General features: G+C 37.3%; 2 protein-coding genes and 1 long non-coding RNA gene across 4 annotated transcripts; 1 reads left to right on the top strand and 2 right to left on the bottom strand.

Annotated features, from left to right (window-relative positions):
- Positions 1–1,112: 1,112 nt before the first annotated feature.
- gtsf1 (gametocyte specific factor 1) lies at positions 1,113–5,765 on the bottom strand. 2 transcript variants are annotated; one of them, XM_015051509.1, is made up of 7 exons: positions 5,653–5,765; positions 4,742–4,855; positions 4,549–4,655; positions 3,658–3,784; positions 3,481–3,564; positions 1,832–1,889; positions 1,113–1,744 (listed from the first exon to the last, which is right to left on the bottom strand). In XM_015051509.1, the coding sequence occupies exons 2-7, from the start codon at positions 4,821–4,823 to the stop codon at positions 1,663–1,665; spliced, it is 540 nt and encodes a 179-aa protein (XP_014906995.1). In that variant the 5' UTR covers positions 4,824–4,855; positions 5,653–5,765; the 3' UTR covers positions 1,113–1,662. The 2 variants fall into 2 exon arrangements, with proteins under 2 accessions (XP_014906995.1, XP_014906994.1); XM_015051508.1 differs by lacking the exon at positions 5,653–5,765 and adding an exon at positions 5,258–5,506.
- Positions 5,766–6,375: 610 nt separating this feature from the next.
- letmd1 (LETM1 domain containing 1) lies at positions 6,376–14,409 on the top strand. Its single transcript, XM_015051505.1, has 9 exons — positions 6,376–6,537; positions 6,843–6,997; positions 9,211–9,326; positions 10,458–10,540; positions 10,674–10,860; positions 11,731–11,832; positions 11,909–12,061; positions 12,137–12,233; positions 12,920–14,409. The coding sequence occupies exons 1-9, from the start codon at positions 6,422–6,424 to the stop codon at positions 12,994–12,996; spliced, it is 1,086 nt and encodes a 361-aa protein (XP_014906991.1). The 5' UTR covers positions 6,376–6,421; the 3' UTR covers positions 12,997–14,409.
- Positions 6,828–7,672, bottom strand: LOC106959145 (uncharacterized). The gene is made up of 2 exons (XR_001427284.1): positions 7,357–7,672; positions 6,828–6,986 (listed from the first exon to the last, which is right to left on the bottom strand). It is a non-coding gene; the product is annotated as an uncharacterized LOC106959145 (long non-coding RNA).
- Positions 14,410–14,477: the final 68 nt, after the last annotated feature.

Below are 14,477 nucleotides of genomic sequence, written 5' to 3'. Positions count from 1 at the left end.
ATATAAAAGGCTTTTAGATTTCAGATTGATTGGAGAATAAATATGGATTTCACTTTAGATTTCCAACCAAAGGGAGGTGGCTTTTTAAATCAATAATGCTTCATTACTCCTCAGTGATTTCAGAGAACACTGCATCAGGATTGAGACAGGAAATGAAGTACAAAAAGGGAAAAAAAACACCTGAAATGAGTCCTATATACTGATCTCTTAGGCAGTGGCGTGCTCAGCACTTCTATTAATAAGTACAACTAAAACAGCCATAAAATGAAATCTATAATGCCACTTAAATATGACTGGAAGGAGCTGGCTGGCAGCCCACACACTTCTCTTCCTCAGGTCATTCATGGTCAGCTGTCCTCACTGAGGGAAGCGTTGCGGCTACAGGCGCCATCTAGTGGCCAATGTTTGGCTCTGCTTCCAAATTTGGATTTTCTGTAAAGTGAAATATTTTTGATAATCCTGCAATATTTTTTATTTTGTAGATCAGGTTCCATATTCATGTTTATTTTACCCATCCTTTTATAATTCAAATCAAATGTTACTGTGAACATTAATACAGCCATTCACTTTGTGTGACAAACTTTGGTTACCAATTTAAACCAAAATTTATCCTCATGAAAAACTACACAATGTACCCATATATAGGGAAAGGTCATGCTTTTAAACTTATAAACAAAAATACAGTTTTCAAACTACAGTCTCTCTGGGATTTCTAAAGTTTGTCGTTTCAGGGCAATTTAATCGTTTTAAATTAATTTTCCCCCTTGATGTTACAACAGTACCATCTTTATGCTGAAGCAAGGCTAGAATTCATATTAAAAAATGAAAACTGGCTTCTGCCTATAGTTACCTTAATTTTTAGTTTAAGCAACTGAAGCAGACTCGAGTGTCAGATCATGCTTACTGTAGTCACTTGCATGCAAAACCACTTAACACCAAGAAAGAAACTTCACATTGGAAGTTGTAGAAAGTCAACAATTGAGTGCATCATCTTTCATTTAATGGAGAAAAATGTTTCCTATAGTAAATATTGTGTTAATAGCATTAAAATTATGTTGAACTTTTAAATAGACATGACATGTTTGCATCAATAAAGACACTTTAGCGCCGACTTCAAATGCTCAGAAATTTATTCAATTATCAGTGGAGAAAAAAGACTCAACTACCGAGCCTATGCTGCAATCCTAAAGTAAACCTCAGTCTACATCTCAAACTAGCCCCATCTTAACCCGTAATGGGGGGTAAACTTAAATTACCATATTCAAGTAACAATCCTTAACTACTGTGCTCCAGACAAGATTATGGGAACTTCTATTAAAAGATTTTACATGTGGTGCAACTTTTTTAGTGCTACAAAAAAAGTTAGCACATTTAAAGATAACTAAACCACACAATTATTTAACAAAGGAAACTTTTACTCCAAAAATCTAACACAGCAAAGTCACAACATTAAAAACAATAAGACTTATGAAAAAAAAAACAAGATTGCTCAATTACAGGTTACATTTGTAAAAACATCCTCTACACTAAATGAGATCCACACAACTACAAGCCATGAGAGGTTTCAGATAGTTTATCAACATTCAAACTGATCTAAACATGCAAAAAAAAAAAAAATAAATAAAAAAAAAATAACTCCATGCATATGAATAGTTTAAGAGCTCACAGCTCATAATTGGGCCATGGCAGCGTACTGGGAGCTCTAAAATTAGGGCCAAGATTGTTACTGGGTCTGGCAGCCAGTCTGCAGAAAGAATTAAAAAAAAGAAAAGACAAGTCAGTATGAAGGAATATATGCACAGAAAATGCTGAGGTAAAGACCACCACTTACATTTGGTTCAATTTGGAGCTTACACCCCACACAAATGGAGTTTGAACATTATCTGACTCTGCAAAAGACAATTTGCTACCATTATACATCAGAGCAATAGTTTATCCAGAGAATTATAAAATGCATGGCAATATGGGAGAAGCTTCAACTAATCCAGTGTTTCCCAACACTGGTCCTCAAGGCACACCAACCTGCATGTTTTAGGTGTTCCCCTGCTTCAGCACACATGATTTCAATTAATGGTTGATTAACAGGGTTTTGCTGAATTGCAATCATCTGAAAGGGGTGTGCTGAAGCAGGGGAACATCTAAAACAGGGGTCACCAACTCCAGTCCTCGAGGGCTACCATCCTGTAACTTTTAGATGCGTCTCTGCTCAAACACACCTGGATCAAATAAACTCCTCTTTTCCAGCCTATTGCAGAGAGGAATGAATGCTGGTGAGGGAATTCAGACATTTTGGAGCAGAGGTGAATCTAAAAGTTGCAGGATGGTAGCCCTCGAGGACTGGAGTTGGTGACCCCTGATCTAAAACATGCAGGTCAGTGTGCCTTGAGGACCAGGGTTGGGAACACTGATCTAATCAACCCTTTTCTCAAACTGTGGTCCACAGGCGCCCCCTAGAGGTATGCAAATAAACAGAAGTTTATTTACTGTGAAATGAGCTAAAAATGTGTTTCATACAATTAACTTACCAAAGTTTTGCATTTACAAAAAAAAAGAAAAAAAAGCAAGTTGCTTAAGAACAGGTCACTCAAAAGAAAAGCTTTGAGTGACCTCAGCTTCATTAAAAAAATGCTGCTGCTATTTTTTTATTTGATTAAAAAATATTTAACTGGCAAATACACAATACATACAATTGATAGAAATAGGTGAGTAATGTGGAGAAGAGGATTTCTGTTTTTGCCAGAGCAACTCAAGTTCATCATGCTTCTAAGTTACAAATGGCCTCAAAAAGTTACTAATGCACACAATACATAAACCACTTTTTTATTTCTAAGTGCTTGGCATAATTGGAAAGCTTAGAATCAACCCTTTCAGAATCTGTAAATAACCCAAAATGGCCTGAGCAATAGTTTATGGTTTTGTTGTGGCCAGTCACATTAACAAAACAATACCCCTCCATGATCATACATGCTTATAGCTACTGGTGCCCATCTCCAGCAGTCAACGGGCAGGGTACACCCTGAACAGACTGCCAGTCCATCACAGGGTAACAGAGACGAACAGGACAAACAATCATGCACATCCACACCCAAGGAGGATTTAGAGAAATAAATTAACCCTACCACCATGTTTTTGGACTGTGGGAAGAACCCAGAGTACCCAGAGAGAATGCACGCAAGCACAGGGAGAACATGCAAAGTCCTTGCAGAAAGACCATCTTGCTTCAAGGCAACATTATTACCAACTGCACCACTGGGCAGCCACAAAACAGCACCACCTCCTCTTTAGGATGGATAAAGACAATAAGTGAGTTAAGAGTGTAATATTTTAATTCTAGGTTTTATATTAAGTTAGGTTGTGAGTTATTAAATGGGGCAAGTAGTCCTCAGTCTGAAAAAAGTGTGATAAACACTGATCTAAATACATTTCCTCCAGACACATTTAGTGTGATCTCTTCTAAACCTTTATGATATTTTACTATACCCTTATCCCAGTCTTCAGTCATGTTTGGGTTGACCCAAGTGTTGACTGGAACATCCCAGCCAACATGTCCATTTCTGCTTCCAGCTGTTAAACAAAAGACACATGTACATTACACCATTTAAAAGAAAACAAACCGTAACAGCTCTGTTAGGTGGATAGAAAATAAAATAATCTCACCATCTTCAGTGTCCACAGATATTCTATCCTCGCAGGTCTCTGTGTGGTGAGCAAGCTCGTGCTTGGGAACCAGGTGGCGAGCATTAAATGGGCAGGTTTTCAGTTCACTGGCCAGTTTTGGGTGATTCTGTGGCGAGAGATTTCTTTAATTTACTAATCAATTGCTGCAGGAGAGTCATTTGATTTACCCACTTCTATAATCCAAGAAGGAATTTCTTTAAGACACTGGATTAACACCATGTAATCCAACAGTGTGATATTTGTATGTTATGTACCTTGATGCTAGGAAAACTACAAAAAGCGATGTTTTGCATTTTTCCTGCAACTGTATTCACAGAGTCCCCAATAATACAGTATGACATGACAAACTATCCATCCATTTTCTTACACCCTTCTCCAGCCAACGTTCCGGGCGAGAGGCGGGGTACCACCCTGGACAGGTCACCAGTCTGTCGCAGGGCAACATAGAGACACACAGGACAAACAAACCGGAGAGAACCCATGCATGCACAAAGAACATGCAAACTACATGCAGAAAGACCCCAGGCTGGGAATCAAACCCAGTCCATCACTGGTAGAGCTCTACCAACTGCACAGTGCATGGCTGCCACTGTGCAGCCATGACAAACTAATCAAATTAAAAAAAATGTTTTTTTAAAAAAAGGCCATAAATGGAATCAAGGAGCAACTTTTATGAGGGTACCAATATATCAAGGAGGATCAAATGCAATCTGGTATAGTGGGTGTAAATTCACTGAATTCAATTCAAATGTATTCATCTGGTAAATCTAAAATATACTAATATTTTATCTTTGGTAGAAAAATATTTTAAACCCACAAAATACCATGAGTGCAGATTTTTACCAGCCCTTTACCAACTCAGGAACTCACCTTCCTGCACTTAATCAGGTGATATGGGAAGCGGCAGGAGCGGATTTTGTGGTTTTTGTCAAAAGGACACTGTAGAAGTTTGTCTGGATCACAGTTTGCCCTGCTATCTAAAGTGGAGTGAATGGAAAATGGATTCAGATGGAAAACTGGCAGATTTTGCAGGTTACAAATAGTACAAAATCTTAAACTTTACCATAATCTTCAACCTCTTCTTCCCTCTCCTCAGAGGGCACTTTGCATGGACTAGTACTGGTTCCGAATTTAATGGAGGCCATGTGGAAGACAAATTTCCTTTGGACGGGCCAACCTGGGAGGAAATAAAATGCATATTAGCATGAAATGTAAAGAGCCGACGTAGATTTCAACTAAAACATTTCGTTTTACTCGGCCAATTGCAATGCAAGTTTCACGGAGATACACAAGGCGACGAATACCAAATGTTTCACTTAATTTCCTTCACGCTAGCCAGTCACAAATTCATTTCTAATACGTAGACAGATTTAGCAACACTCATGACAATAAATAAATAAATAAATAAAGAAAGAAAACGTTGGCTCGTACCCAAATTTGCTAACATTAAGCTAGCTTCAACATTAACGGCCCTAGCTTATTCTTTATTCTCATTTTACAAATAAACGAAGTTAAACCACGTTTATGTCGTTTATATCAAGTTATATTTATCCAAATAAGTAAAAGATTGTAACTTAACCACACAAATGGAACCCTTCAGACCGCTGAGGAAGATAATCTTCGACTTCTCAAACGAAGATCAACTGGCAGAGCGAGTCCTCCTCCGGCTTTATAGTGTCTGCTGCTCACGTGACTATCAGCCTGGCACGAGCAGAAAATGTGAGTTTAAGTTAAAATTCACCTACTAACTCCAATTTTTAATTTCTGAAATATATACAAACGCCGGTACAACTTTAAACAACCAATTATGTTTAAAGACCGGTTAGTTTGCAATATTTCAAAAAATGCTGCGTTCCATTTAGCTCGGAAATCGGAACTTTAGACCGTTTTAACGTCAACAGTACGTTAAAACGTTTCAGCGTCAAAGGGACTTTAAAGCGGGCTAACATTTGGGAAATTTAAATGTTGTAACTCATCATCTAATCTTCAAAGAATTATTGTAGATGGTGATGGTGTGGGCAGAAAGAATCCTTGGTAGCAGTTAGTCTTCCAACGAATCTGGAGAGTCCTCTGACTGAAGACTGTTGCTGTATGACAATCTTATGACTAACATGACATGCTAACAGCTCATTTTCTATGGAGCAGAGACTACATTCAACAGAAACATGTTGTTGCACAACTAATTCTCTCTTTTGCTATTGCCACACCTTTTTTTTCAATCTCTGTCTGGCCATAAGGTTAGAAAGCCAGGCACAGAAACAATAATTAATGGGACCAATTAAATTGTTTAACCTTCATACTTTCATTTCAACAATGAATTGAAAATTAAGGTATTGTAGTTTCAGCCATATTTAAATAGGATCCCAGTTTTCATCTGCTAAATCAGGAGTCTGAAAACTGAGCTATCTGGCTCACTTCATATAATAAACAATGAAATATTACGATGTCATTTCTGATTCATTCTTTAGTTCTGTGTGCCTTTAAGAAAAACACTGGCCCCACCATTCAACCCTGGTCTAGAACCGCCACTGTACCATTCATTATTTATTATTTTTATTTTGAGTAAGCTTTCATATGATCTAACAACTAAACATGTATTGTTAATAAAGCCCAAAATTCCACCTAACATTCAGTGAAAACGTAAAATAATGTGCGTTTCGTTTTCTGTGTATTACGGTAAATGACCAACTGTCAGCTTTCCCGTATATTACCGTAGTAACGGTAACTGCTCTGCCCGTCAAACATGGCGCTCTCCTGCTCGATTCTGTGCAGCCGGTTGTCTTTGACCCGACTAAGTGGTCTTACCACAAACAGGATAACACATGGCTTTTACCTTCAAGACGTATCCTGCCAGTCCAGGTCTGTCTTCCCAGGGTGAACCTTTCCCTTTTTTCACTTGATTTAACCGGAATGTATCATGGTTTGCTAAGCTAGCTACACACCTGCTAAATAATCAAACGTTAAGTACATTTAAATCTCAATGCAGACAGTTGATAACCTGCTGACTATTTAAAAATGTTTATCGGAGATGTTTACAAAAGGTGTCACTTGTACATGTTCCGTGTCATTATGTAGTGCTCTTGTGCTTCCAACTCTTCATTGTGATAAGATCGGACTTTTATGCATTTTATATAACATTTTGTGGGGGGTTTTTTACGCCACAGGTTACCTTTGTGCAAACATTTTACTTCTTCTAAAGTCAGACGAGGTATTGGACGATATGTTTCCTCCAGAATCCAGTGGGCAAATGCCAAATATGAAGACTTTCTTAAAAGACGATTTCCTCGATTTTTCCTGCTTTATCACACCTTTAAGGAAGGTAAGAGCAAAATGTACTCATCTGCAACACTACTGATGGGTTTATGCGGTTTACTGTCAGTGTTTAGTTCTTTAGGTTATCAGCCTTGTGTATCTGTTTTTATAGCTACTGTGGCACATCCAGTTTTCTGAATAAATATAGGTAGAATAAACTATAGCCCCTACATAAAATCTAGTGCAACCACTTCCCTTTACAAAGGTTTGTTCATTAATAACCAAATGGCATCACAAAAACTACCAACACACCAGACAGATCGGTGATAAAGGTGTGTAAAAGCAGGGTTATATTATCAAACAATGTGCTTTGAACATCAGTCCATCCATTCAAAAATGCAAACTGTAGCACAATTACAAACCTACCAATGTATGGCTGTCCACCTAAACTGAAGACAGGAGAGGAACTTTTCAATATGTCCTAAGTCCAACACACCTGAATTAAATGGCTGAATTATCTCGTAATGGCCTAATTATGTGATTCAGGTGTTCAACATTTGCTGAAATAACATTCTCATAACAGTATTTATGCATTTTCCATTTAAGATGATAAAAAAAATGTCTGCAAATATGTTGTACCTGGAACTCCTCAAACGAGCTGGTTTTAACTTCACCTGGTACAAATTAAGTAAAAAAGTCACTTTAATCCGAATTAATTAGTACTAAGATAACAGTTACTTGCAGCCCTATTGTAAACAAAAACATATGGAGCTCTGGAAAAGGTTAAATGACCACTTAAAATGATCAGTTTCTCAAATATTACCTTTTGTGGGTATATGTTTGAGTAAAATTAATATTGTTCTTTTATTCTATGAACTACTGAGAACTGAAATTCCAAGCAAAAATGTTTTATTTATTTGCAGGAAATGAGAAGGATGCAGTGCTGTCAGACCTCAAATAATGCAAAGAAAACAAGTTCATATTAATTTAGAAACAACAATAATACTGTTTTAACTCAGGAAGAGTTCAGAGATCAATAGTTGGTGGAGTAACCATGAAATGGGATCTTCATTTTTTCAGAGCTGTGTATGGAGTCTCATTCAAAGTTCATCATGCAGGGGAAACTGTTCAGAAGAGACCAGAGTTTTATCAGAGCTTCACTTTTCCTCATGTTGGACTACATGCAGAAAACTGACGCAGCATATTACCCTGAACACACCATCCCCAATGTAAACCATTGTGGCAGCATCATTATGTGGGTTTGCGTTTCTCTCTGGTGCAGGCACTCTGCGCAGAGTTAATAGGAAGAAGGGCGATGCTAAATGAAAGCCTTTCCAGGAAGGAAACATTAAAGTTTGCAAATGACTTGAAGCTAGTGTGGAAACTAATCTTCCAGGATGATGATGACCCAAAACTTGCAGCTAGAGCTTCAGTTTAGATGAGTGGGTCTGGATCCTCAGGACCCCTAGGTGTTTCACTGCAGCATTCAGCTTCTAGGCACCACAAATCTGGAACAAACTTCCAGAAAACTGCAAAGGAGCTGAAACACTGACTTCCTTTACATCAAGACTAAAACACCCACTTGTTCAGAGTTGCTTTAGAACCATAATCACTGGAGCATTGACCAACATATTTGATGGTGTCACTCAGCAAAATGTAATGTTTTTCACTTGTTTCACAATGGGTCACTGTGATGTGTTTATGATGTAAAGCACTTTGAACTGCCTTGTTGCTAAAATGTGCTACGCAAATAAACTCGACTTGAAGGTATTGTTGTGAAAGGAAATCAGTCATTTGAATCGGGTATGTTGGAGCAAAGATGCATCTAAGATAGAAGGAAGAGTGAAGCAGGATTGAGAACCACTGGGGCAGATCAAAGCAATTTATGTGTCAAAATGCTCACTTAAAGTCCAGATGTAAATCTAATGGATAATTTCTCAAAGATTTCTCAATTTTCATGTGAAAAACGTTTGTAACGTTGTATTATGGCTATTAGCTGATGCCCTCCAGCACCCTGAACAAGACTAAGATGGGTTCATTCCTCACCACAGCTGTCTTTCCTGACTCTGCTTTTAAAAGAAATGATGATCTAGAAATAGTGTTTGGCTATTTGTGTTATCTAGTTACACTGGAAATCTGACACCTAAACAAGAGTAAAGGCAAAATCTGTGCGTATAATGAAGGAAAACTGGCTAACTACAGTGTGTAATATGATACACAGTTCCTCTTGCTCTCCTTGAATTCCTCTCTTTATGAATGTTTCCTTGAATCTTCTTCCAGGATTCAAGATGCTGTTCCAGGATGCCAGAGAAGTGAAGAGGATAAAAACCAAAATGCTGACGAAGGGAGTAAAGTTCCACGATTTACACTACAGGGAGATGGAAAAACTCAGACAGGTCAGTGTCTTAAAGAAGTGATATTTTCTCTGGTACTTATTTAGATGTAGGGTTTCTTTCCTCACAACAATATAAAAAATGTTAGTGTGAAGCCTGGATGAGGAGCTTGGAAGGGGGTCAAAATGTCAAATTACATTAAATAATAAAAAAAGAATTTACTTTTTAATTTAGAAAGATCTCAGCAACAGTATTGATAACTGCAGAGAGACCAACAATGACCATTTTTGCTACAGGACTTTGTAACCTTATAACCAGTTTGTTTTGTCTTGCTATACTAAAAATAAGTGTTGCAAACCAGGCACATTTTCTGAGTACCAATGTCTCCCCCTGGTGGCAGCAGCCTTTCATTGCCTATGATGCACTGAGAAAATGCCTTGGATCAATACTGCATCTAGACATTGCGAATCTGATTTCAGTCAATCTAGGTCCAAAGAATAAATGTTAATTACTTTCCTTAATGTAGCTGACGTGTATTTGTTTCAGAATGCTAAAACTGGTGCTTTCATAAACAAGAAAATATTGAAAACAGATGAAAATGTATTTTTATGTCATTGTTCAATAAAAGATTGTCCTTAACAAGAATTACAGAAAAACAATTGGATGTCCTATCAAGACTAAACATAGAGTCTCTGTGAGATTCCCATCATATAATCTTAGAACTCAATCTTCTTACAGATTATACATTTATGCTGTTTTACAAAAGCTACACAGAGTAGCTAAAATTTATAATCTCACTGCAAATACGCTCACCAAGCAGTTTTAATCGAGTTTCTAGTGCAAATACCTTAGTTTTGTAACGTTTAATCAAGATATCCATTTGTTTTAAGTTAATTCTTTAATATTGATGAAAAAGTACAAGTTCCGTTAGAGGATTATTTCACTAATAAAAATACTTTTTCCCATGTTGTATCTGAAATAATCTTTACTTTTCCATAAATATTAAGAAATGTTTGACTTAAAACAAGCTGAAAAGTTACTTGCAAGTTAGTTTTGTCTCATTCCAAGTGTGCTAAGATATTTGCACTAGAAACTAGACCAAAAATACTTGTGTTTTTGCTGAGCTTGAGTTTTTCTCATTTCATTGATTTCTGTGTGATGTTGTTGCATACTAATGTAATCTATGCTTCTCAGTTTCGCAGAGACCTAATAAAGGCCGTCCCACTTGTGATTATTACCATTCCTCCATTTGCAAACTACCTGATTTTTTTCCTAATGTGAGTTTCCTGTTTGCATGTTTTTTTTATTTATTGTATTTTATATTCGGCACAACATTTTAAAAAGATGAATGTTTGTGCCTGATTATTACCACTGTAGTCGGTAACACCAATGTCTCCGTGTGGCTTCAAGGTACTTTTTCCCTCGTCAGCTGCTGATTCCTCACTTCTGGACTCCCCGGCAGCAGCTGGAGTTTCGGAAAGTGTATCATTCCCACAGGACTCAGCACCACCAACCGATTCTCAAAGAGCTGGAGGACGTGAGCCATCAGGTCAAAAACGGTCACCTGCAAGGTCTTCTGAAGAACCTCTGCACTAAGGTAAGGAAATGTATCAGAAATTAGGGCTGCAACTAATGATTAGTTTAGTTCCTGATTATGCTGACGATTAATCGAATTTTAATAAATTGGCACTTTCTGCTGATTTTACATTGAAGCCTTCTTTAAATAATAGAAATGAATTAAAGCAAATTAAGTTACTTTTTAAATAAGAAAATAAAAATTTTATTGTCTAAAATGCAATAATATAATTCCTTTAGTGAACGCTTGATCATTTGTAGTAAAGGATGCATCTGCAACTAAAATAATATTTCTAACATCAACATGTGAAAAGCTTAGCATCAAGAAACTTTAAGGTTAATTTATTTTTATTATTATTCACCAATCAATAACAGGACAACAAAAGATGCTTAATAGGAGATTTAATGTTTTGGGGTTGTTGTTACTCAAGAAAATTTGAACAGGATTATGTTAAAACTATGAGATTTTTTTAATCTTGCATCCAAAATGTATATCTATTTTTGGCTTGCTTACTGCTCTGAGTTTGTTGTTCTTTCATCAAATGTCCTTTTTTACACTGTAGTTAATGATTAATCATTTGCTAAATTAGTTGAGTATTATTAAAATCTAAAAAAAAATTCACATCTGTTATCATAGGTGGCAATAAATGTGGTTGGTTTGAATATACAGAATATTCAATTATTTCAAGAAAAGATTTAAAGTTATTATTTGAGAAAATAGCATTTCGTTTCTGTTTTATTTCGCTGCAGCTCTTTAAACCGATCCACAGCCGTGTTTCGACATGCTAATGTCTGCGTTGGGCACATCTTGCTTAAAAACGAGATCAAACTTGTTAAAGTGTGCTGTGATTTCTGTTCAACTTTAACAGGATTACTTTCTGTTTGCATCCAGGTGCAACGCGGCGGAAACCCGAATGTCTCTGAAATCCTGGCTGTCAGAAGTCTGTTCTCCAGAGCTCCTCTGGCCATGAACACAATGAGCAACGAACAGATGGTGAGCAAAGCCTTCCTCTCATTCACCTTCTCTCTGCTGCATCTGTTTGAGCTCATCCGTGTTTGTGGCTGATCAGAGACACATCAGCCCCCTCCTCTTCCTCACGCCCCGTCTCCCGGGCTTCCTGATTGGTCGACGGCTGAACAGCCATGCCGTGGAGCTGCTCCAGCTGGACCGAGCCCTGAGCCGAATGGGCCCTCACCAGCTCAGTGACTGGGAACTCAAACAGGTTCGTCACTCGGTGAGTTTTATTTCCCCAAGCTGAAGCAGTTTCTCGGGCTGATCTAAGTCTTTCCTGTTGCAGGCTTGTTATGTGAGAGGGATGAACGCTGACAGTCTTGGTACCAGTCAGTCTCGGGAGTGGTTGGCCCAGTGGCTTCAGGTGTCGTCTGCTTTAAAAGGTGCGTGGATTTAAGAAGCTGGGTTTCGTACTTCACTGAACATACAGCTCTGGAAAAATTTAAGAAACCATTTAAAATGATAATTTTACTCTTTACTTTTATGTGTTTGAGTAAAATGAGCATTAGTCTTTTATTCTATGAACTACTGACAACGTGTCCAAGCAAAGATTTAATATTTATTTACAGAAAATGATAAATAGTCAAAATAACAAGAAAGATGCAGCGCTTTCAGACCTCAAATAAAACAAGTTCATATTCGTTTGAAAACAACAATCCTAATGTTTTAACTCAGGAAGAGTTCAGGAATCAATATTTGGAAAAACAAAAAATACTTTTAGCTAATTAAGTTTCTAATTTTCTATTGGATTATATATTTGTAGATTGTAAACAAGATCATATCTGATTAAATGGGTTGACCAATGTAAAATGATGTGTACTTTTATTTTTTGCCTCATAAATGTTCTACCTTCTGCAGTCAGTAGGAGTAGACGCCATCGCTCTGATGCTCCTCTAACAGAAACTCAATAAAAACACAAGTCAGAAATTAATTTTGTTATTGAGGGACAACAAAGTCTTTCATAGACTACTACTTCCCATCTTTTTTAAGATTATTTCCTCATTTTAAATTTAAAGGAATGTGTCTTTACCCTAACATTATACATTTGTCTTCTTTTTAAAATTTGCAGAGTCAGAGCTGTCGCTTCTGCTGCACTGCATGGTGCTCATGTCTGCAAACTACCCCAGCGCTGCGAGCCGTCACTGACAGGAAGCCTGCTCCTGTGATTATAGTCACTTTCGTGTTGCAATGCACACAAGAGTGTCAGCATCTTCTTACTGCGAAGGAAAAAAAAGAAATGTAGAACATTTTCTGGCTAGATTGGGTTCAAAAGAAAAAACCCAACGCCGGACACTGATGCTAATTTCCTCAATGACAATTTAATATGGAAACATGACGTCAAAGAGTCTTTATCAGAGACAACAGATGTTTCTGTTTGCAGTTCTGAACCTTGGTGGGGAAGTTTAATTTCCTCTGGAGCCCTTATCTGCTATGCCATGCAAAAGTACTCACACCCTTTCATTTTTCTACATTTCTTCACTTTAAATCCACAGTTTCATGTGATAGACCAACATAAAATGGGACAGACTGTCTTTCTTTCTTAAAAATAAAATCTTTCAAGATCAAACGAAACTGGGACTTTAACTAGGTCGTTTGGTTGGGTCATTGTCCGACTGGAAGGTGAGTCCAGACCCCAGTCTAATTCTGACCCAGCTGAGTAAAACAATCCCCACAGCATGTTGCTGCCACCATGTTTCATCCTGTCCTTGGTGTGTTCGTAATATTTTGCATGTTAGGGCTCTTGCTTGAACTGGATTTTATTTAGGGGAATCAGAGTGAAACGGCTAAGAACATGTATGCCACACTTTTCAGATTGTTAAAAGAACATTTTACGCCCACTTCATAATTATGAACAGCTTTGTGCTGGTATTTCATTCAGTACAAAAAGGCTCAAGGGGTGTGAATACTTTTTCAAAGGATTGTTTAAAAACTCGGGGTAAAACGTTCATTGTTCCTGTTTTTCAGGTCATTACTGCTTTAACACATGCTTAGCTTCTGCTTTTGTCCGAGTTTGCACCTACACTCGGACAAAATGCATGTTGGGAAACCAAGACGATTCTACTTGAGAAAAAGAAATAAAGTTAAATGAAAAATTCAGATGTAAATCAGTAGTAATAAATGTAAGGAGAGCTGTATTCAGAATTTGTGGACATGTTGTCATCAAACATGCTGTATTTTCTCTTGCCGTTACCTCATTTTATGCTTTATTTTTATTTTCCAACTTTCTGGTCACGATAAAGTTGTTCAAAAGACTAAAATTAGCTTTAAATTTTAGACAAAATACAGAAATTGGGGGATAAAGCCCAGATGTAGACTGTCAAGTTGTGATTGCACTTTACTGTTTACTTTTTGTACCCATCATTTTGTTTATGTGGAGATTTAAATTCATGTATTTTAGCACAGTTTCATCCAACCTGTTCAAACACCGATGACTGAAAGTACGAAGGAGTACAACATAACTGGAGCTGTAAAGTTCGTCATTATACTTCCTGTGCCTTTCGTGAATTTTGGCACTCAGCATCTGAAACATGAATCTTTCTGTAAATGTTATTTACTCAAGTTCTGAGTTTTTGTGTTTTTGTGCCAATATTGCATTATACTTTTTTTTTGCAATAAAAATCTCAATG

Source organism: Poecilia latipinna, unplaced genomic scaffold (assembly GCF_001443285.1).
Source record: "Poecilia latipinna isolate Pla-1442-1.1 unplaced genomic scaffold, P_latipinna-1.0 Scaffold1049, whole genome shotgun sequence".
Classification (NCBI taxonomy): Eukaryota; Metazoa; Chordata; class Actinopteri; order Cyprinodontiformes; family Poeciliidae; genus Poecilia; species Poecilia latipinna.
This window is presented reverse-complemented; position numbering and strand designations above follow the sequence as displayed.

Coding starts and splice junctions, on each gene's coding strand:
- gtsf1 (XM_015051509.1), bottom strand. CDS start 4,823: ATGGCCTCCATTAAATTCGGAACCAGTACTAGTCCATGCAAAGTGCCC. Junction 4,656..4,741: donor AGAAGAGGTTGAAGATTATG/GTAAAGTTTAAG, acceptor ACTCCACTTTAG/ATAGCAGGGCAAACTGTGAT. Junction 1,745..1,831: donor AGCTCCAAATTGAACCAAAT/GTAAGTGGTGGT, acceptor TTCTTTCTGCAG/ACTGGCTGCCAGACCCAGTA.
- letmd1 (XM_015051505.1), top strand. CDS start 6,422: ATGGCGCTCTCCTGCTCGATTCTGTGCAGCCGGTTGTCTTTGACCCGA. Junction 10,541..10,673: donor TACCTGATTTTTTTCCTAAT/GTGAGTTTCCTG, acceptor TGTGGCTTCAAG/GTACTTTTTCCCTCGTCAGC. Junction 11,833..11,908: donor CAATGAGCAACGAACAGATG/GTGAGCAAAGCC, acceptor GTGGCTGATCAG/AGACACATCAGCCCCCTCCT.